This window comes from Ambystoma mexicanum, chromosome 9, assembly GCF_040938575.1.
Source record: "Ambystoma mexicanum isolate Mex_15411 chromosome 9, UKY_AmexF1_1, whole genome shotgun sequence".
Classification (NCBI taxonomy): Eukaryota; Metazoa; Chordata; class Amphibia; order Caudata; family Ambystomatidae; genus Ambystoma; species Ambystoma mexicanum.
The window spans coordinates 608,017,834-608,040,600 of NC_090931.1; the positions used below are offsets into that span (position 1 = coordinate 608,017,834).

The 22,767-nt window shown below is 44.1% G+C and overlaps 1 protein-coding gene across 2 annotated transcripts in view; it reads left to right on the forward strand.

Moving 5' to 3' along the window:
• The window catches only part of EFCAB5 (EF-hand calcium binding domain 5), a 361,217-nt gene that overhangs the window by 239,019 nt on the left and 99,431 nt on the right, over positions 1-22,767 (forward strand). For both annotated transcript variants that reach the window (XM_069615250.1, XM_069615251.1), the window contains exons 16-17: positions 396-548; positions 7,410-7,516. In XM_069615250.1, coding sequence (XP_069471351.1) covers positions 396-548; positions 7,410-7,516 — 260 coding nt within the window. The remainder of the gene's footprint in view (positions 1-395; positions 549-7,409; positions 7,517-22,767) is intronic.

Consider the following 22,767-nt stretch of genomic DNA (forward strand, 5'->3'; position numbering starts at 1 on the left):
TGGAGATAGTTGGAATGGTGTCCATCACTCCTCTAAGAGAGTTGGATAGCTTCACTGATTGAACGTAGGTGCTGGTTGATTCAATGTCATTCACTGAATGATTGCAGCCATTCTGATAGGTCTCCTGTCTCTCACTCAGTGAGTGGTCATGGCTGTTTAGGTGTTCATTACTAAATTAGCACATTCGATTGACTGCATGCCTGTTAATCAATGACTGGAAACGTTGGAATGGTTGTCCCGAAATCAATCTACGTGGATGGTTGACTGGGTTGGCCAGTGCGAGCGGTGTGCCACCCCTGTGATGATGTAAGGGCCCACTCTATATTTTACACTGCACCTTTCCCTGCTGGCTGGAATGATGTTTAGTTGTTATGTCTGGGTGTCGCTTCTTGCAGGGGGTCTCCAACACATTCAGCGAAGCCTACCACTACGTGCAGATCCGGAGCAACATCTTGCTTCTGGTGAGCAGTGCACTGGCCTGGATACACAACCGAGCCCCCAACATCCAGAGCGTCACAACATACCTGATGGAGCCTGGCACGGATAAGGTATGAAAAGGGAGTTCTTAGACCCCTACCGTACATTGAAGAAAAGTTATTATTTTGTATTTATTGTATTTATTGTGTTGCTTATATGGCATGCCAAGCCCCAAAGGCATTTGGGCGCTTTTCTTAAACAAAATGGCCACACTTCTACTGATTATAGCACAACTCCCTATAGAGCACTGTGAGGGGTCAGAAATGTGAGGTGGACAACGTTTCTGAAAGTTTTTCAAAAGATGCCATTTTATTAGAATTCGAAGGTTGGATACATGCCTCACTATTCCTATCCTAACCAGGATTTCCCTGCCTACAATAACTAAAGGAAACACTCTAACAAAAAGGTTTCTGTCCCTCACACTTATGTTCACAACAAATCAAGAAGGAAATACGTGGCAGTTTAACAACAACAAAATTAACATTCTAATCCACACCATAAGAGCTGCTTCTTCCGATAACCTGGGAGAAATCCCCTTCCCCAGATTCAAGCAGGCTTTTCTTTAACTGTTCAGAGGCCGAGGAAATCCCAACAAAATGTTTTACTTCAGTTCTCTTTTAATCCAACTTGACAACACCACTTTCCAACTTGCATTCCAAAGTTTGATTTACAAATGTTCAACAAAGCCTTTCTCTTTCCACTTGTAGCCAAGGTCTTGAGACAGATTTTTGTCATCAGCAATGTATAGTTCAATAACGATCTTGAAACAGTTTCTTGTCATCAACAACAAAGACTTCAGTACGTCATTATTTTCAACACAAATGTCTTAATCAGGATATGTTGGCACCACTTTAGTTTCAGTACTACTTCACCAAAACACTTAATTTATTCTTCAGCTACTTTCAAAACAATTATCTTTATTAGGATATTTTGGCACCAGTTTAGTTTTAGTAATACTTCATTAAAACACTTCAGTGCTTCTTTAACTATTACTTCATGAAAGTCACCTGTTTTACTCCCATGCCAGGCTCACTACTACTACAACTTTCTGCTGCAGTGTACTCTTACCAGAACAGAACCAATGGTCACAAAGCTTTTGGTCTAGTATACTCTCCTACCAGCCAAGACAAACTACTGCAGTTCTCTGTTTGGGTATACTCCCCAGCCCAGACAGAAACAATTGGTACAATGTTTTATGACCTGGTTTACTCCCTTGCCAGGGCAAACTACCAGCACTAAGTACTTATGTGTCTTCTACTTCACACAAATATATTTTAGAATGTCTTCAAGGAAAATACAGGTCCTTCCAGCTGTCTAGCACATCAAACCCAGACAAACACTTGGCAAGTTCAAGGAAACAAGAATGACACTGCTGCTATTTACTACACCCAAGTGTTTGCCGTACGCAACACAGGCAATGCTTCCTTCCTCCTGAACCTCTTGTATCAGAAGGGCAGCCCTCCTGCCAATCTTCCACATTTGTATTATTAATCAAATGCTGATAACTCTTTCTCTCCTTCACACTTCTTTGGCTTTGGCAATGTGGATTTGAAACATTCTCTACGTCTGGGCAATATTCTTCACACACACTATTAGGCTTACTTGGGCAACCCTGATTGTTTATCAAGTGCCTGCAGCAGAACCTCTTTTGGCTTCGGCAGTAATGGTTCAGGTTCACTTCTGGAGATATTTCTCTTTCGTGTGGTTGGCTTTTAGTATAACCCACTATGCAACGTCACCTCCTTCAAATGAAGTATTTGCAGTCTCTTGAGTTCAACTGCTTTGGTTTCAATCAGATTGGTATGCTCACAATCAATAAAATGTTTTATATCAGCTCAGTATTCAAAAGGAAAACTGGATGCAAGCAATGTGCAGTCATGCAGCGCTCCGGTGTCACAAAGGAATAGTGAACTCGCCGGGTTTGGCATGCGCATCCGTTTACCTCGCTGCTTCTAGCTCGTCTGCTCCAATTCTCATATGCGGTCTGGCAACCTCTCCTGCACGGCTTCCTGCATCCGCATTGGCTGCTTTCAGGGCCCTCACGGCTTCCTTAGTGATTCGCCTGCCACCGCTGACCGCTTCACAGTGGGGAGAGTTATTACAAGGAGCGCTTTCCGCTGCGTGACCTCTATAGCTGAAATCTCAAGCCCATAAGACCCTCTCAGGACTGGCATCAACTTCTCTCGCCACTCTGGTCCCGGCGTCCTGACTCTTCTGTGGTTTCTTCCTCTGCTGCTTCTTGTAGGCTTCAATACCCCTCCAAAACCTACTATCACAGCCCTTTTGCTGCTGCTGCTGCTGCTTCAGCTGCCTCGCCTTCTTCCATCTTTGTCTACTGGCTTTCACCTGAGGGGCATTTTATGCCTCTCAGCCACCTCAGATGTGGGTCATCAACCCTAAAGAGCTGCACTGCACAATCTCGTGCCTCTGCAGCCCTCTTCTTCGTCCCAGTACTATGGGAATTCTGGGACTCGAAGTCCATAACACAAAGGTTAGTTTCCTCAACAATATTTTCCTCCCCAAATTCTTCTCCCTCTTTAAGCATATTCCTCAAAGGGGCATTAATATGAATAAAGTGTATTTTTGGTTTTACAAAAAAATGAGGTTCATCCAGATTTAAATTGGTAACTTTTAAGAACACTTCTGCATGCTTTTCCTCTGACTCATAGGGTTTCCTATTTCTGGGAGTGTTCTAAATATTGCAAGAGTTCTTTTTTACTCTTACTTCATGACTGGGTATTATTTTCTTTGCTCACGCTCTGACAATTAACTTTAGGGAATAACCATTCTCTGTGACAACATGTGTGCTGGCATTAATGATATCGCCTTCCTTGAATTAAACAAGTACTGAGTCTCATCCCATGAAGTCCTCCTGTTTCTCTGGAGCCCTTCTCCTCCCAAGTGATCCTCCCATCTAACACCGTCCCCAGGGTCAGGATCGGGAAGCGTCTGCCTTTCCCTGGCCACCTGAGAGGAGACTTTTAGTGAGGACACCAAAGAGTTCATCACAGCATGCAATGAAAGTCCCTTATGCCACTGTCATGGGTTCATGAGCACCCATTGCAAGGAGAAAGCCCCTCTAACTGTAGACCCAGAGTTCACAGTACAACAAGGGAACAAGGGAAGGAGCAAGCCCCCTGATGACTGAAGTAGAGAAAGTCCCAGTGCAGGGAACACTCCCACTGACTGTATAGTTGGAGCTCACAAAGCAGGAATTTCCGATCCCACAAACTGACTGAGGCCCAGGAGCTCAGCGTGTATGCAAAGGGGCTCCATGCCTCATACTCACTCAGGTCTAGGAGTCAAGAGTGCCGGAATAAATCCCCATGCGCTCTACTGACTGAGTTTTAAAAGTCGACAGAGCAAGGAAGGAAAAAGCTCCATAGCTGATATTGACTAAAAGCAAGAAGAAAGCCTGTGACTCACCACTGACTGAGTTTCATGAACACACACTGCAGGGATGAAAGTACCCTATGCACTATTGAGTGAGATTCAAAAACCAACAATGCATGAAAGCACTAGTCTGTCCATCGTACAGTGGAGGAAGCCTGCATCGTTTCTAACTAAGGACAACACTGTTTTTAATTGTTTAATTGAAATAAAAAGCCACTTGGTGTATCTCCACCAGGCTACAGCTCACTGAGTGTTATCAATGATCTCACTTTACCCCTAGAAAATGCCATGCTTTTCTCTCACACAGAGCTCCCTATGGTGTCCATTGCTCACCAGGCACCTGAGTGTACTGTGTTACCCTCAGAAGCTGCATGTGATGTGCCACTTCCTCTCCGGATGGAACTGATCCTCTCTGAGAGTTTCTTATGACGCCACTACCTGTCCAGGCAGCGGAATCTGATTCTCTCCCTCAAAACTGTCTATGATGGAACTTCCTGGCAAGTTCGCAGGTGGTGCTCTTGTCATGGGAAGCAACGATGATGATCATTCCTCTCAAAATAGAGTAAGGAGTTGATCTCAGTCAAAGTAACCTCTGATGTCACTTCCTCTCCAGTTAAGACAGTGTGTTGCTTTTATTGCCTGCATCCCATTTCTATATCACTTGCATTTCCAGCCAGCGTGTTGCTCTCACAGACTGAGCCCCATGTCTGTGCCTCTTCCTCACCAAGCAATGTGCTGCTCCAGCTGAAAGCTGTCTGTAATGTAGCTCATCTTCAGATGGGTATATGCTACAGTCATTAAAAAGCTTCAGGTGATGTCCTTTCCGCTGTGCATAACATTCTGTGTTCCCCTTACTGAGTGCTGTCTATGAAGTCTCTTCTCAGGGTAGTAGTCTAAGTCACTCGTACTGAAAGCTGTCCGTAATGTCACTTGCTGTCCAGGCAGTGTGCCACTCCCACCAAGCCCATTTCTATGTCACTTCCGGGCAGTGTGCTGCTCCTACGGAAAGCAGTCTGTAATGTCACTTGCTGTCCAGGCAGCACCAAGCCCATTTCTATGTCACTTCCTCTCCGGGCAGTGAGCTGCTCCTACTGAAAGCAGTCTGTAATGTCACTTGCTGTCCAGGCAGCACCAAGCCCATTTCTATGTCACTTCCTCTCCGGGCAATGAGCTTCTCCTACAGAAAGCAGTCTGTAATGTCACTTGCTGTCCAGGCAGCACCAAGCCCATTTCTATGTCACTTCCTCTCCGGGCAGTGAGCTTCTCCTACGGAAAGCAGTCTGTAATATCACTTGCTGTCCAGGCAGCACCAAGCCCATTTCTATGTCACTTCCTCTCCTGGCAGTGAGCTGCTCCTACTGAAAGCTGTCCGTAATGTCACTTGCTGTCCAGGCAGTGTGCCGCTCCCACCAAGCCCATTTCTATGTCACTTCCAGGCAGTGTGCTGCTCCTACGGAAAGCAGTCTGTAATGTCACTTGCTGTCCAGGCAGTGTGCCGCTCCCACCAAGCCCATTTCTATGTCACTTCCGGGCAGTGTGCTGCTCCTACGGAAAGCAGTCTGTAATGTCCCTTGCTGTCCAGGCAGCACCAAGCCCATTTCTATGTCACTTCCTCTCCGGGCAGTGAGCTGCTCCTACTGAAAGCTGTCTGTAATGTCACTTCCTCTCCGGGCAGTGTGGTGCTCCTACTGAAAGCAGTCTGCAATGTCACTTGCTGTCCAGGCAGCACCAAGCACATTTCTATGTCACTTCCTCTGTGGGCAGTGAGCTGCTCCTACTGAAAGCAGTCTGTAATGTCACTTCCTCTCCGGGCAGTGTGGTGCTCCTACTGAAAGCAGTCTGCAATGTCACTTCCTCTCCGGGCAGTGTGGTGCTCCTACTGAAAGCAGTCTGCAATGTCACTTGCTGTCCAGGCAGCACCAAGCCCATTTCTATGTCACTTCCTCTCCTGGCAGTGAGCTGCTCCTACTGAAAGCTGTCCGTAATGTCACTTGCTGTCCAGGCAGTGTGCCGCTCCCACCAAGCCCATTTCTATGTCACTTCCAGGCAGTGTGCTGCTCCTACGGAAAGCAGTCTGTAATGTCACTTGCTGTCCAGGCAGTGTGCCGCTCCCACCAAGCCCATTTCTATGTCACTTCCGGGCAGTGTGCTGCTCCTACGGAAAGCAGTCTGTAATGTCCCTTGCTGTCCAGGCAGCACCAAGCCCATTTCTATGTCACTTCCTCTCCGGGCAGTGAGCTGCTCCTACTGAAAGCTGTCTGTAATGTCACTTCCTCTCCGGGCAGTGTGGTGCTCCTACTGAAAGCAACTCTGCAATGTCACTTGCTGTCCAGGCAGCACCAAGCCCATTTCTATGTCACTTCCTCTGTGGGCAGTGAGCTGCTCCTACTGAAAGCTTTCTTTCATGTCAGTTCCTCCTTAGGGACCGTCATTAAGAGCTTCATCTGATGTTCCTCCCGCTCCAGATGACATAGTGTGCTGCCTTCCCTCAGAGTTGTCTATGATGTCCTTTCTCAGGGCAGTGGCCTGTGTTGCTAACACTGAAAGCAGGCTGCAACATCAGTTGTTGTGCAGTTGGCCGCGTGCAGCTTTCAACAAGAGCTTCATGTGATGCCACTGTGACTCCAGCTAACACAGTGTGTGTCCGGTGCTCGTTGTGCACTATCTCCTCCCAATGGCCTACTTTGTTAACTCGGATAGTTGTGCTGCTTGTTGTGCTCTACTTTTATAAATGCTTAGCCCAGCTGTTCAGATGGGCACAGGCAGAGGCATTGCTAAGGGGAGGGTGAGGGGGCTATAGCCCCAGGTCGTTTGGTTGTAGCCCCGGATAGAAGCTCAGGTGCTACAACCAAACTGCTAGCTAGCCCCCAGTCCCGACATTAGCTTAGCCCCTGATCTTTTCCAGACCTAGCAACACCCCTGGGCGCAGGATTGGATTGGCCAGTCGGGCTAGGGCAATGCCCAATGGGCTGGCCTGACATGCAAATGTGGGCTGTTTTTTTGAGCTAATATGGACCAGTTCAAATTCTTAGTTCCACGGTGCAAGGGTCAGTTTGACCAATTTTACTTGTCTCTCTAGCCTCAAAATAAGCGATTTGCCATAAAATGTCCCCCAAAACGTGTGTCCGTTTTCTTCTAGGTTTGCCATAATAAAATCACAACTTGCAGGTGGTCAATGTGGGCCAATTGTTTAGGTGCTCATGGCCTTCCAAGAGGGACATTTAATGGCGATTCCCAGTTGTGAGGGGTTATGTAAGGGGGTTCTACATCCTTTTGCTCTCCAGGTGATTTTGACAACTCCCGTCAACCCTGTCCAGTGGAGTCAATGATAAGAGAGCATGGGAGTCGTAGTCCAAAACATCTAATGATCCACATGTTACAGGCCACTGCTGGCACACCGTGGTTGGTCGCGACTGAGGTCCCCTTCCAGTGAGCCTGAGACGAAGAACCTGCAGCTTTCATGTTTCACATATTGTCTGGTCCACAGAAATTAAGTCTTTGCCCTCAGTGCTCAAAAGCACCTTTGTTTCTTCTCCTAGGTTCCTGACTATGTCCTGCGCAAAGCGATGACCACAGACAGCGACACCGGGCTGTCTGAGATCCACCCTTCACCACCTACTCTACGAAGGAAGGAAAACCTCTTCAGGTGAGTGGCTCCTCTCTTGGGGTTTATGGTCTTTACATTCAAAATCAACCATTGAAACGAAAATCCATCGAACAAAATGCAACGAAAATAAATGCATCGAAATGCTATCTTTTACATTTAAAAGTACATATCCTTCGAAACTTGTCCATCAAATATAGGAATGGACAAGTTTCGATGGATATGTACTTTTAACGGTAAAAGATAGCATTTCAATGCATTTATTTTTTACATTAAAACGTTACATGGAGCTGTCCAGGCCTGAAATCTTTAAAGTATTTCGGCACTGGCCAGCTTCATGTAACATATTCTTTATGGGGGGGGTTCCCCCCAACCCTCCAACCCCCAAGGGCACCCACCCTAACCCCAACCCTAACCCTAATCGAAATCCAACGAAATGTATTCAATGAAAGTGCATTGCGATGGAAATGGCTTTTTCGTTGGATTTCAATTCAATGAATTTATTTTCGATGGATGGTCCAGATACCGTTTTGTAGCACGAGGCCAGCAGTTTGCGACAGTCCAAGCCAGCGTCCTGCTTATGCACTGGAGATTAATCATCCTGGCTGCTATTTTTGAGAGTTTACAAGAGAACCCTCTGCCCGGCACAAACCAATTGAGATATAGATTAGTTAACAGCATACATTGATAAGCAAATGCATACAGAACACATTACCTAGCCCAGATTAAAAACTAACATGCTATAAAGAAACATTATTATTATAACAGAAAAATTATCATACACATCATTTACATGCAACAGATGCTTAATCTGTCCCAACATACATGCAGCCTGGCCAGAATTAACAACTTGGGGTGGGGCGGGAAGTTGTATCCCACTCCTCTAAGGAAACCGAAGGCCTGCAAGGACTTTGCCCGACACTGTGGAAGATAAAAGGTAGAGAGTGTTATTAACAGTGCAATGCACAGCCTAATATGCCTTCAGCATCCCCACCCACACAATCGTGTGGGACCTTATAGAGAGTTGACGGCTGTCCAGACACCTAAGAGGTCAAACCCCAAGGTAGTAACCCTGAGGTCCTAGATCAGTGGTGCCCATCTACTAGCACGGCAAATGAAACAAAATGGAAGAACGCAAAGGTCTGACCGCCGCACGACAACGGAATCACTAAAGGAATACGATGCAGAACCAGGGGCAAATAGAGAAACTAAGGGGGGAGTGCTGCCAAAAGACTGGAGGTGTGCCGGGGATTCGGGAGATAAAAAGCCGGACCACAGGAAGGAGTGAGGAGAAAGGTGTCATCAGCAGCTTTCTCCAATGGTAGTTGCAACACCCAGAGCACACACTTTGGTGGTTCTAATTCATCCACCAGACCTTCCGCGCCACAAGTAATGCCCAAAACATGGCTGCCAAGTAAAATGCAGATGTTCCAGGTAAAAAACTATATCCAAGATCAAGTTATCATCAGTTACCCACATTGTCCATCAAGCAAAGAATCGCACAATAAAAAGTCCAGGAAAACGAGCTGATTCGGTACACTGCCGGGATCTGTAGTTTCAGATGTCACGAGCGAGATGCAGGCCTTCACAGAAGCACCCATGCCTCCATGCAGAGGCTGAGTCGCTGCTGCTTGTTATAGCGCCCCCTACCAGTGCTTCCATAGGAAACCTCTTGGAGGACCTCTGACCTCCCATAATTTAGAACCTCTACTTGATCTCAGTTTCTACACCCTGGCAAAAGTGCCAGAAGTGAATTAGGGAGACAATGACCTGCCAGGGCCGAGAAGTCAAAGCTAAGGGGAATAAAAAAGGGCTGAGCAGGAGCGGATGAGAGAGCGGGGAAGAAAAATGATGGCTGCCAGAAGGAAACAGAGAGTATGGAAACAGCAGTTACAGTTAAGATTGTCGTCACTTCCCACACACAAGCTGAATTTCATTGGTTTTGTTGCAATGAATTGGTTTATCTTAACTCTCTTAACTACAGTTTTTTTTACTGAATATTTATAAACACACCATGCCTTTTACTGGTGTTTACTCAACATAGCCCAATGTTACAACCACAATATTCCAGATTACACTGCACTGATGATCGTTGCTGAGTGTGAAACACACATATGCAATTGTTTGCATCCTTGAGAGCTGTCTGTCTTGAAAAATGCTATGCAAGAAACCTATAGAAAAATGCATTTTCCCAAAGCACCGGTTTGACATTTGAGCTGATTTTCATTCCTGCAATGCTCTGCCCATCTGGCGTTTAACTGGAAGTGAATGTACAGTGATGGCTCCGGGGCGGCGCTGTGCTCTGTGTGACTTGGCAGAAGTGGCCCGTTCTGCTTTCACATCTCTAGTGAACAGATTCTATTCAAGCCTTTTAAGCCCACCATAAATTTGCTGGTGTTTACTCCATATGCCTGTGGCTAATTCTGCATATACATATATAGGGCGATCGCTGCCATATAGGTAGGATAAAACCAATTTGCATTGACGGTTCCTAAAATAAATTCTCTTAATAATAACTTTTGTCTTGGTGTACAGATTATTCTAAAACAATTGATTGGAATGGGCCACTCCGAACTGGAAATTAGGGTGAACATGTGTTTAAAGGTTCAAAAGTTATTAAGAAAACAAACAAACCTGTTTTCGGCACAGTCCCATTCATTATGCCATATAGAAAAAAAGCTGCTTCCATTGAACACACATAGCATGAAAACTGCGGGACAGATTTGCACCAACTAAGAAACAAATTGTGCACAAAGCAGTTTAGATGTGATGTGATTTCTTTTCGATTATGGTAAACACATGAAGTAGTTTTGAAATAGTTCAACGGTGAAGAGGGTGCCCCCTTCCCAAAAAACATGTATATATCTCCCAAGGTGCATAGCATCAGTGGCGCTTTTCAGAAGTGAAAAGCCAAATGTTTTTGTGTTGCTTGATGCAAGTGATTGCCATGATAATCCCATGGATAGCTGAAAAAGAAAAGTGCTCAAAATGACATTTGGATGAGAAAAAGGGGTTGTTTAATATCAGGATAGAGGTGGAGAGAGGAAATAAGATCACATTTGCAGTGGGAGAGGTAGGGGTACGCTGGGGAGCGGTTTGTCCCAGACCATTTTCATTTTACCGGGAGTATCCTGTGGAAATGTCAAGAGCTGCTCTTGGGAAGAAAAATGCATTACTCAAACCAGCGAGTGAAAGTGGGTAATAGGAGAAAGTGAGGGAGGATTAACACAAGGTGACCCGAAAGGGAGGAGGACGGCGCATGCAGAGTTGCAGACTCTCACGACATACCCTCTTAAACCACAAGCTGTTATGACACATGCACTTATGACACACACTCCACTTGCTCTTACACCACATAATTACGTATATACTCTTAGAACAAACCCTATTATGTCACCTGCTCAGGATCAATGTGCATCTTTTATACAAAGTGTACACATATGTGTAGGCGATGTACATTTTGTGCATGTACACTAATATATTTATGAAGACTCGCATCAAAGACCAGACGGAATTTGAAGTTATTTTTCATATGTATTTCAAACATAGAGGAGATGAAAATTGCATACATGTATAAACTGTAAAACATGTATGCGTCTTTTAAACATATACAAACTGACATCAAAGTGAAACCTCACCTTTATGTGAGTTTTCTTCCATATGGGAGATGTGTAGGACTTGTGCATTCCATATGACTTTATACCACACACGCCAAACACTTTCCCCCAAACACTCATCTGCCTTACACCACAAACTCTTAAAATACATGCTCTTATGACAAACATACTTATGAGACACACTTATGTCACCTATGCATGAAAGGGCTAGGAGGCATGTACTAAATTAATGAACATCTTGTACACAAACTGGCCATGTACATTTATGAAATGTTCATTATGTACACATACAGTACTACACATATAAAACCTCAAGTCAAAGTCAGGATTAATTTTGATTATATGAGATGTCAATTGAGTACATGTCCGAAATGTAACCTGCATGACTCATACCTCATATGTAGGTGCTCATATGCTGATACACTCATACAACAACCACTCAAACTACATACAATTATACAACATGTGCTATACGTCATCCTTCCCACACAAAAAAACACTGCAATTAGATCTACAAAACTTAAATAAGAGTTAAGGTTAATCTAACAAAAAGTACTCTACAAAGAGTGGGATTAACAACGTTAAGGTACACACATGCACTGTATACCATTAGAAATTCAACCATGAAACTCGTAACAAACTTTCCCCCATGCCACTATAAATCCAACCTTTACGCTCACTTGAAGTATTACGCAGTGGGCATCAACACCATATTTAACGAGAGTGTTAATGTTGAAGTGATAGTGGTATGGAGTGAGTGTTTTTACTTCATGGTTGAATTTATAGTGGTATACAGTGAGTGTTTGTACCTTAACGTTGTTATGTTAGTCCCACTCTTTGTAGACTTTACTTTTTGTTACATTAAGCTGAACTATTTATTTCCAAAATGTTTTTATATAAAAAAATGTGCGTACAGATATATATTATGCCTTCGCGCTAGTGCACGGCATAGTTAAGGTTAAGAGAAATATTCTATGGTGTTTCAAAAAATTACATTTCTTAATATCTTCCGAACGCTTGCATGAAGAAATCTGAAAATATTCCAGAGTAATATTTCGAGGCAGCCACTTATGCATGCACAATTTCCATTAACGGCTTTATAGTTAATTTTTTTTACTTTGATTGTGTTTTGAACAGCTTTTAACATAGGGTTATCCCATAAGAAAAAACAATGCAGCCCAAATATCTCAAAATTTGGCCGCTTCGATCTTCACAGCGTTTTGCAGGTACCTAGATTTCATGTCAAATTGGTGCACTGAAAAAACAAAAAGTTAAAAATCGACTCAGACAATTTTTTATATATTAACATTTTAAATTTATCTATATATGCTGTGTGTGCAGAATGAATGTGCATATTTAACATCGCCTAAAAACTCACATCAAAGGCAAGTGACAGCTAACTTTTATGTTAATTTTAAAGTGTTGGAGTACATGTACACTTTTCATATAAAAATGTACACTTTAGGAGGCATAAAATGCATGAACAGAATGAAGGTACATTTTATATTGAAACCCTACTCATACATTTGTGATATTAGCATTGTGTATATGAACACTAATAATGTACTCCTACGACATGCGCACCTATTACACACGCGCTTACTACACATAACATGTAGACTTATGACAAGTGCTCTCACATGCACCTATGAGACATCACCTATGACTCATGTACCTACAACACGTGCATCTACCACACATGCTCCTACTACACACTTATGACACATACCACACACTTTTACGACGCACACTTAAATGACACACACTTCTACGACACATGCTCCTAGGAAACGTGCTGCTATAACTTCTACAGCTTGCTCTCCCACAACACACATTTCTATAATGCATGTTTTGATGTAAAGCCCACCTACTACACGCATGCCTTCTACACATAACATATGGATGCACGACACATGCTCTTATGACACATGTTCCAGCCACAAACACTGTTACGATGCACACTTAGCACACATTCTTATGACACACACTCCTAAAAACACATGCTCCTATGACACCTGCAGCTACTACACACATGCACACTACTATGACACATGTGCCTACAACATGTGCTTGTACGACTTGCGCTTCTACAGCACATGGTCCTACGACACATTTGCTTACAACACATACTCTTACCATATAGATGCCTACAACATGTGCTGCAATCACGTATGCAGAGCATATGAGTTTTACAGTTGGTACATTACAAAATTAACAACTCCTATTAACTCACATCAAATGCAAGTCATACGACTGTATACAGACTGAGTTTTACTGTTCGTACATTACACAATTAACATCTCCTAAAAACTCACATGAAAGGCAAGTCACAGCTGACTTTGATGTCAGTTTTAAAGTGATGGAATAAAGATACACTGTTCATACGAAAATGTACACTTTTCATATGAAAATGTACACTTTAGGAGGCATAAAATGCATGAGCAGAATGGGGGACATGTTATTGTAAAATCCTTCTTGTACAATTGTGATATTAACATTGTGTATATGAACACTAATAACGTGCTCCTACAATACGTCCACCTACTATTCATGCACTTGCTACACATAACATGTACACATATAAAAAGTGCTCTCACATGGACTTAGAACTCATGCACCTACGACACATGCTCCTAGGACCCATGCTCCTACCAAACGTGCTCCTACCACACACGGTCTTACAACAGACACTTATCGCACATCTTACGACAAACACTCCAATGAGACACACTCCTATGACAGGTGCTCTTTTGACACACGCTTCTATAACATGCACTCCTACAACACACGCTCCTATAATACATGTTTTGATAACAAACACACCTACTTCACATAACATGTGGACGTACGACATGTGCTCTTACACACACTCTTACGATGTGCACTTCCCACACACTCTTACACACTTTTATGACAGACTTACTGCACACTCTTACGACACACAGTTTAATAACACTAACACCAATGGCACGTGTACCTAATACACACGTGCTTACTACACATAACATGTAGATGTACAAGTGCCCTCAGATGCACCTCGGACACATGAGCCTATGACGCATGCTCCTACCACACATGCTCCTACCACACATGCTCCTACCACACATGCTCCTACCACACAGTCTAATGACACACACTCCTATGACATGTGCTCCTACGACATGCACTGCTATAACATGCGCTACTACAGCACCCACTCCTGTAATACATGTTCTGACGACAAGCACACCTACTAGACACACGCCTACTACACATAACATTTGAAAGTATGACAGGTGCTCTTATGACACATGTTCCAACCCCACTCTTATGGCACACACTCCTACAACACACACAGCTACAACATGTGCCCCTATGACACATGCAGCTACTACACATGCTCCTACGACACACAAGATCCTACGACACATACTCCTACAACATGCATGTCTACGACATTCATTCTTACAACACATGGCCCTATGACACACATTCTTACAACACATACTCCTACCACACAGGCGCATACAACATGCGCTGCAATCACGTACGCAGAAGTTATGATTTTTTTATGTAAATGAACACTAATTTCAATAACATGCACTCCTATAACATGTGCTCCTTCCAGGTGCACTCCAATAACACATGCTCCTACAACACAAGGTCCTATGACATACTTTTGTGCTTCCTTCACTAGCCTTCAGTTTGGGGGCAGTGCCCTTCCCTTGGTCTCTTTGTAATGAGGCGCTATTACTTTTGCGACTCAGAGGTGGGTTCTTGAGCTGCGGTGAGTTCTTGTGTTTCCACCTGCAGCCAACTTGATTCCTCAGAGGTAGGTTCTTGTGTTTCCACCTGCAGCCAAACTGATTCCTCAGAGGTGGGTTCTTGTGTTTCTACTTGCAGCCAAACTGATTCCTCAGAGGTGGGTTCTTGTGTTTCCACCTGCAGCCAAACTGATTCCTCAGAGGGGGGGTTCTTGTGTTTCCACTTGCAGCCAACCTGATCTGGGTTTGGGGCTTGTGCCCTTTCATGCTCACAGGGTGAAGTATTGCCTTCTCCTGGCTCATGATCCACTTGTGTTTGAAACCCCCAGTGCGTTGTTACTGCATTGTTTCACCTCGGGGGTGGGTTCTTCGAGCCATTGAATTTGTATATTATTATAATGTGAGTCTTTTTTGCAGGCGTTTTAGACTTTTGTAAAACATACACCTATGATATGCACTGCTGTTACTCACACTCATACGACACACACTTTTATCACCCACGCTCCTTACACATACTCCTGTAACACTGTAATGCATGCACATATCACACCTGCACATACAACACAAGCACTTAAAACACATGCACCTACAACATGTGGATGTACTACATGTGAACGTACGACACAAGCTCCTACGTCACATGCTCCCATGACATGCCATCTGATGGCACACACACTGCTAACACACACTATAATGAAATATGCTCCTACAACATACGCTCCTTCAACACCCTCCTACACACATGCTCCTTCAACACATGCACCTACACCACACACAACACACAGTCTTACAACACATACACCACGCACTGTTATGCAACATGCTCTTATGCCACACACAAACTTATACTACATACTGTTACAACATACACTTGTATTACAACCAACACTCAAAATCAATAATCACGTAACCGTTAAAAAAACATTGAAATTATTTTTTAATTGTTTTTTAAACAAAAGTGTTAAGGTTAAACCAACACAATTTTAAAGTCTACATACATCAGAAATAATACTGTTACGGTAACAACATAAAACACGTTATTAATATATTACATTTTTTTTTTGTTTTTTGTTAAAATCAAATATCATGGTAATCTTAACTCACACACCCACTTAAAAGTATTCAATATTCAGAACCTCCAGAATATTGCGACATGAAAGGGCACATTTTGCAGCACAAACCTTTATTTATTGTGGCCTTTTTGCAGGACAATTTTTATTAACTGGAAGGTGTAAGAAGTTTGGCACATTGCAGGAAAGAGGCAGATTGCAAGGCTACAAGAGAGCCAGGATGTCTTTATTATGTATAGTTTGTATTAATTTAATAGGAAGAGTCCCAGATGTCTGTCTTGGCATGCCTATGTAGCATGAACTAAATTGATCATTATCAGTTGTAATGCTGGAAATATTCCCATTCTGTGTTCTCCAATCCCCCAAACACCCACACACCTCTCTCACCAACACACATCACACATCTCACCAACTCTCCATCACTACTTGCATTCCTGAACCTCTCACTCTGTCATACACATATCCACATGCTATGTCACACTGTCAAGTCACAATTTGCACTCCCCAGCCCCAGGCACACTCCAAATCATACTCCCAACTCACACCTTACGCTCTCCAATTCCTCCCGCAGTATACAGTCCTTCATTCTTTTGTGCTGCTTCTGCATCTCGCATCCTTTCGCCCATTCTATCGCACTCTTCCCTCATCCTTTTTCCCAATCTGCAGTGCACTGCCTCTTACTGGCCAACTGCTTCGTCTCTGCTTTCTGGCCCACTGCTCCCCCTGAGCACATGCTCACTCTACTTTCTGGCCCACTGCTCCCCCTGAGCACATGCTCACTCTACTTTCTGAATCCTCTGCTCGCTCTCAGATTTCTGGGCCACCGCCCCACTGCTTCCTCTCTGCCCTCTTGTGCACCACTTTGCCATCTGACTCACTGCTCTCCTTTTGATTTCTTGCCTGTCACTTCACATCACACCGCTCACTCCCCCTCTCTCTCTCCTTTCCCTCGCATAGTATGACCATTTTTTTTTTATGTAGAATTTGGCCGAGTCCCTCAAAAAATGGGGCATCTAAAAATAGAGCAGAGGATATGCTATTTTTAGATAACCCATTTTCGGAAATTAGCAGGTTAACTTATTCTCAAAAGTGACCTGCGCATTTCCACGGGGTTGAGCTGTGGCGCAAAGTGTGCGCTGGCCAGCTGCCTTGAATAGAATCGTACGCCCGACAATGCTCTGAAAGCTCTCAGCGCATTTCACTGTGACGGCCGCTCCAGAGTCCTGCCACTGTAAAATGCACTCCAAAAAACACATTTCTATTCTGTTTGAGGAACAGAAATGCCTTGAAAACCGTGTGATGCAGTCGCACCACCACCCCCCATGCGCATAGGGTTGCCTACAGTTTCCGCACATTTAAAAGTGCATCTTGTTTGGAAATTAGGGATGCGCTTTTTTTTTTTTTTTTTTTTTGATTTTTTTTTTTTTGATTTAATTGTATTACAATTTTTACAAAAAAGGAAGGGAATCCGACCAATGATGGATTATTGAATTGTTCATTTTTAGTTCCAAATGGGGTCTTTTAACAGAAAGGCCAATTTCACAAGTTCAGTTTTTCCAAAAACAGAGAGAGACCGATGGTGCATCTTCTGTTGTTACCGCTAGCCAATAAGGCCCATAGATTTTCTGAATCGAGGGTGCAATAATTCTTCAAAGGATCGGCCAAGAATCGGTGTCTGTTCTCTGTTAGGCCCGGGCATTCGAGGATCAGATGTTTAGTAGTCTCCACGGTGTCCGATGTTTCACAAAACCGACAGTTGTTTGAGCTGGATTGATTTCGGGTCGCTAGGACTTCGTTAGTTTTCAATTGGTTTAGTCTGAACCTTAAAAAAGTTCTGCTTAGCCGTTTGTCTGGGAACTTGTGTAGATATCCACGTACCCCGTCGAGTTTCATCGGCGTGCTGGGTAGGTTGGCTGTCATTGAATAGTTGTTTGCGACTTCCAGGGTGTTTATCCAGTCAGCTTCACGAAGTTTCTTTGATACCTGGTTGGGGTTTTGTATTAATATTTCCAGATTGAGGTTCAGTTCTTGGAGAATGGAGAGGTTGTATTGGGCCCATTTGGTCAACATTGTGTTGTTCCCGTAGTGAGTTTCTCTCCTAATAAGGTCCAAAACTCTATTTTTTGGGGAGTCAAAGACTTTGCGATATAGCATGATGGTCGATCTCATCTTTAAGGCCCGGAGAGAGGATAAACACAATTCTCTTCTTATCAATGTTATCGGTGTCGAGGTGGCCAGGTTTAGGACACCCCGCCAGAAGAAACCTTCAAGTTTGGGCCAGATTGAGTCAGGGATCAGTGGCATTGCATCCATGCCATAAATCAGGACAGGAACGACTTTAGCTTTGTAAAATCTTATAACGGGAATGATGGAAAATCTTCCGTGCTTCCTGTCCACTGCTTTGGCCTGCGCCGTAAGCTTCTTCAGTTTTGTCCAAAGGGCCTCCTGCATGGCTTGTTCTTCCTTGTCGTTGCTGATCATAATGCCCAGGTATTTAAAAGCCTCGACAGTTTCCAGCTTCTTCCCCTCTCCATACCAAGTGAATTTTTTCCGTCTTGTAGCTGCTGTTCCCAGTATTAAAATTTTTGTTTTTTCTTTATTCAGTCTTAAGTTGTTTTCTGCCATATAGTGTGTTAAATTGTCTAATTGGCGCTGCAGGCCTATCGGAGTTAAATCCATGAGGATGATGTCATCTGCATAGAGTAGTCTCTCGATTTTTGAGCCTCCTAAGGATGGGGGGAAACTTCTAATCAGTTCCGACGATTTCTTGTAGTCCGCTATGTATGCGTTATACAGGGCTGGTGCTAGCGGGCATCCCTGCTTTACGCCCTTTGATGTAAGTATTTCCCTTGACAATCTGCCTTCGGCGCTTAGTCGCACCCGTATTGACGTTCCGTGATGTAAGGCTTTTATGGGTTCCAAGATGTCGCTTGGACAGTCTAAGCTTTCCAATTTGGCCCATAATCGTTGTCTGTTGACCTGGTCGAAGGCTTGGACCAGGTCAATAAAAGCCATGTAAATGGGAGGTCCTCCCTGCAATACACTGGCTTTCAGAGAGCTTACTAAAAAGATGTTGGTTGATGTTCCAGAGTTTTTTACGAAGCCGTTTTGAAAAGGGTCCGCTTGGTCCGAATCCGTAATCCATTTTTGAAAAACGTCCAGGGCCAGAGATGCAAACACCTTACCCATGACGTCCAAAAGGGCAATCGGTCTATAATTACCCGGGTCGTCTATGGGACCCCTCTTGAAAATAGGTACAATAATGCCTCTTTGCCAAGACGGAGGGATATCCTGGAGTCGGTTGCAGTTTTTGAAGATCTTACTCATTATCGTAGCCCATAGTTCTGGGTGGGACTTAAGCTCGGCGTTGCAGAGGCCGTCCGGGCCGGGGGCCCTCGAGTTGTTCAATTTAGTTATTTTTAGTAGGATCGATGCTTCATCAGCCGGGATATTCCAAGATCCGGTGTCCTGGACTGTTGTTCTTGTGCCAAAACCCAACGAAAAGTTGTTGTCAACTATCGGTGCGAACAGGTTTGAGAAGTGGGTTATCCACTTGGCCTCTCCTACGTTGTTCTGGATGTCTCCGGATGTTTTATTGAGAGTTCCCTTAATCAGGTTCCAAAATTCTTTGGGTTTGTTTCCGCAGATGGCTGACAGCATTTGTTCTGCGTCATGTTGATAGAGTTTGTGCCGGTAGTGTCTAAGCCAGCTCTTATACTCACGGACAGCCAGCCTCCACAGGTTAAGATTTTCTGCGGTGGGTTTATTAGCGTAGGCTTTCTTTAAGCGTCGATGGGACCTTCTTTTTTCCACCAAGTCGATTTTATATCGGTGGTTGGGGGCAATTGCCAGGTTGCGGGTTTTTGATATTGGTATCAAGAAATTGGTCAGCAAAGGGGTGTAATCCAGGGCGTCTCTGACAATAGTTCCCGGAGTCTCACCGTTAGCTTGGAGATTGGAGTATTGAAAGTCAATTTCTCGGAGTCCTTTTTCCGATATCTTTACCCGATTACCCGTGGTCGACTTTTCCAGGGGAATTGGGTATGCGAGAGAATGAAGTCTGCAGTTCTTCCCCTCCGTAATGAGAAGGTTATGGTCGCTGAACATCGTCCGCTTAACCGCAAAGGAATGGATCGCCTGAAGTAGGTCCTTGGAGACGAATACGTGATCGATCGAAGCGTGTTGGTTCCCTCTTTCCCACGTCGGGATCTCCAGATTTGCGTTGGTACGCATCAGGTGAAGGTTATGCAAATCCCTTGCTTTCATGAGATGCTCAAGCAGTTTCCCTCTTTTTCTTACCGAAGTGTTTTGTTGTTTGCCGACTTCCCCTATCCCTTCGCATTCTGCGTTGAAATCCCCGTTTACTATGATGTTGTGGTGTTGAGTTTTTCCGTCGGCTTCGTCGAACACATTTGAGAGGGTGGATTCGAATTCCTCAATCGATGTTGCATCTGGATTCCAGTATATATTAAGTAAGAGGGTTTTCCCCTCGTTCGAAATCTGGGAAGGGTCCTGGGTGAATGTTTGGTTTAAGATCATCGCCTGGATCCATTTAGGTGTAACCAGAACTTCGATTACTTTGATTCCCGATCCTGATCTGAGAGCCGTGATTAGCCCTACAGACGGTCGACCCAAGGTTCCCTTTGTTGCTGCTGAAAATGTTATTTCATACCCATCCAGTTGTGGTTTAGTGGTCAGCCACGTCTCCTGCAGACATAGGATATCAAAGATGCCCAAGTTGACATCCGTTATTTTAGTTAGGTGCTCAAATCCACGTGTGTTCCATGTTCCCAGTTTTAGGGGGTTCTTTAGGTCTCTTTTAAGTCGATTTTCCTTTTTTCCTGCACCTGATGAGTTAGTTCCATCTTCTAAAGGTAGTTGCTAATTTTTCTTGTTACGTTGTACTTCTTCCTTAGACCATGTCCAAGGCCTTTTAATTCTCTCCGCTGTTTTTTCCAGTTGCTTCGATGGTGCTAGATTCTGAAGCTGATGTAAACTTCTCTGCGATCTTACTTGGGGTTGCTCGAACGCTAGCTGTCCCCTGTGACGATTAGTCGAAGAATCGAGGTCCCCATCTGGAGCTGTGCGTCTTCTTGGTTTCTCACTTATTCGGTTGTTGTCAGATGCTCGTAGGTGATCCATCCTGCTAACAAAATGGGTACGAGAAGGAACGAGCTTTGATGGTGAGGTTGTCGGTTCTCTCAGGCCCGTCAGTGATCGAGCTGATGGTTCAGTTTGATTGTTTGACCGCTTAATTTCTGTAAGTTCGTAACCGAGGATCGTCAGTGATTCTATTTCCTTCATCAGTTGGTTCTTGATGATTTCCGAGTTTAAATGAATGTATGAATAGTCCGTTCTTCCTGATGTACTTGGTTCCACCATCCACAAGTCGTAGTTTCTAATCTGTCTTAGGCTTGGAATTTGGGCCATTATTTTCAGGATATTGGTTCTGTTCAATGTAATTTCTCCCCCGTTTGGGTTGATCTTCTTCAACCTGATAATGGTGTCGCTTATGATTTGCTTCGTTAAGGCCTTTGGGTCTCTTTCACTCTTCTGCCTTATCGAATTTTTGATAGTTATTGCTGCACGCTGGTTCTGAGAGAGTAGTTGAGATCTGTTGCTAGATTCGTATTGCATTTCGTGTGAGCGAGTTCTGTACTCGGGTGTTCTCACAGGATTGCGGGAATGTGGACTCACGGACCGAGGTCTGATTCCTCGATGGGAGGAATTTGGTGTTCTTATTGCGTGATTATCATTTTTTTTGTTGACTGTTTGGATCTTTGGGATTTCTAGGCAGTCATTTTGTTTTTTTGGATATTTTTTAGCTACACGCAGTTCTATTGATGGTTGGTCGTGCAGACGAACTTTGATTGGTGGTTCTCGTTTGTCTGATGGAATACCTGCTTCTGTAGCTTTCCGTTTGGAAGATTTTTTCTTACTTGGTTCAGAGCCAATTTCGTCAATCGATATCGGGCTCCAGTCAGGTCGATCTTCAACAGTCGTTACTGAGTCCGATAACTCCTCTGATCCTGTTAAGTTTATTGTAATCGGTTGGTGGTTCGTCAGGATAGATTTTGCAGCTTGAGACTTGGTTGTTAGGTCTTGGGTTCGTTCCACCCGCTTGGTTTCATTCTTTGTTGATTGGGAACATTGTAACGTCACAATCTTTTTTGGATTTTTCTTTGCACCAAAGTGAAACGCCGTCTGTTGTTGGTTAAAAATCCCGTAGGAAAAAACCTTCGGGATTTGATCTGGACCTTTGGTGGTGGCCATTCGGTGACCCAAAGGTTTTGTGTAGGAGAAAGGATTTAGCATTGAGGGCTTGGGTCCAGTGAAGGGTTTGGTTCGGTAATCCTTGTGGAAGGGTTTATTGTTTTCGTCTATTATCGCGATTAATGCGTCGAGGGGATCCAACAGGTTTTCTGTTTCACAGACGTTATTATCGCGTGTTTTGGAGACTTCGGCCTCGTGGTGGTCCTTAACTTCAGCTGGGGGTGGGACCAGAATTGTTTGAGTAGATGTTGACACTCTGTTTACTTGGACCCCCAATGTGCCGAACGTGGGCAGTAGGGTTTTGGAGAGAGCCGTTTTGAGCGATTGGTCTATTTTTGCGGCAAGATTACCATTGTTACCGACAATGAAGCCTTCGAGATAGTTCAGCTTTGACTGCATTGATGCTATTAGGGACGTCTGGTCTTGTAAGGTGTCGTTGATGCTCTCGTACAGCTTGCTAAATGGAGCAAGCGCAATCGTCACCGTTGACATAATGGACATCAGGTCTGCCTTTTTGTGTTGAGGCGTTGATTGGGGTGTCGAATAGCCTCCATTGTTCGGTCTTCTCAGTTGTGTCGGCGTACTAGGAA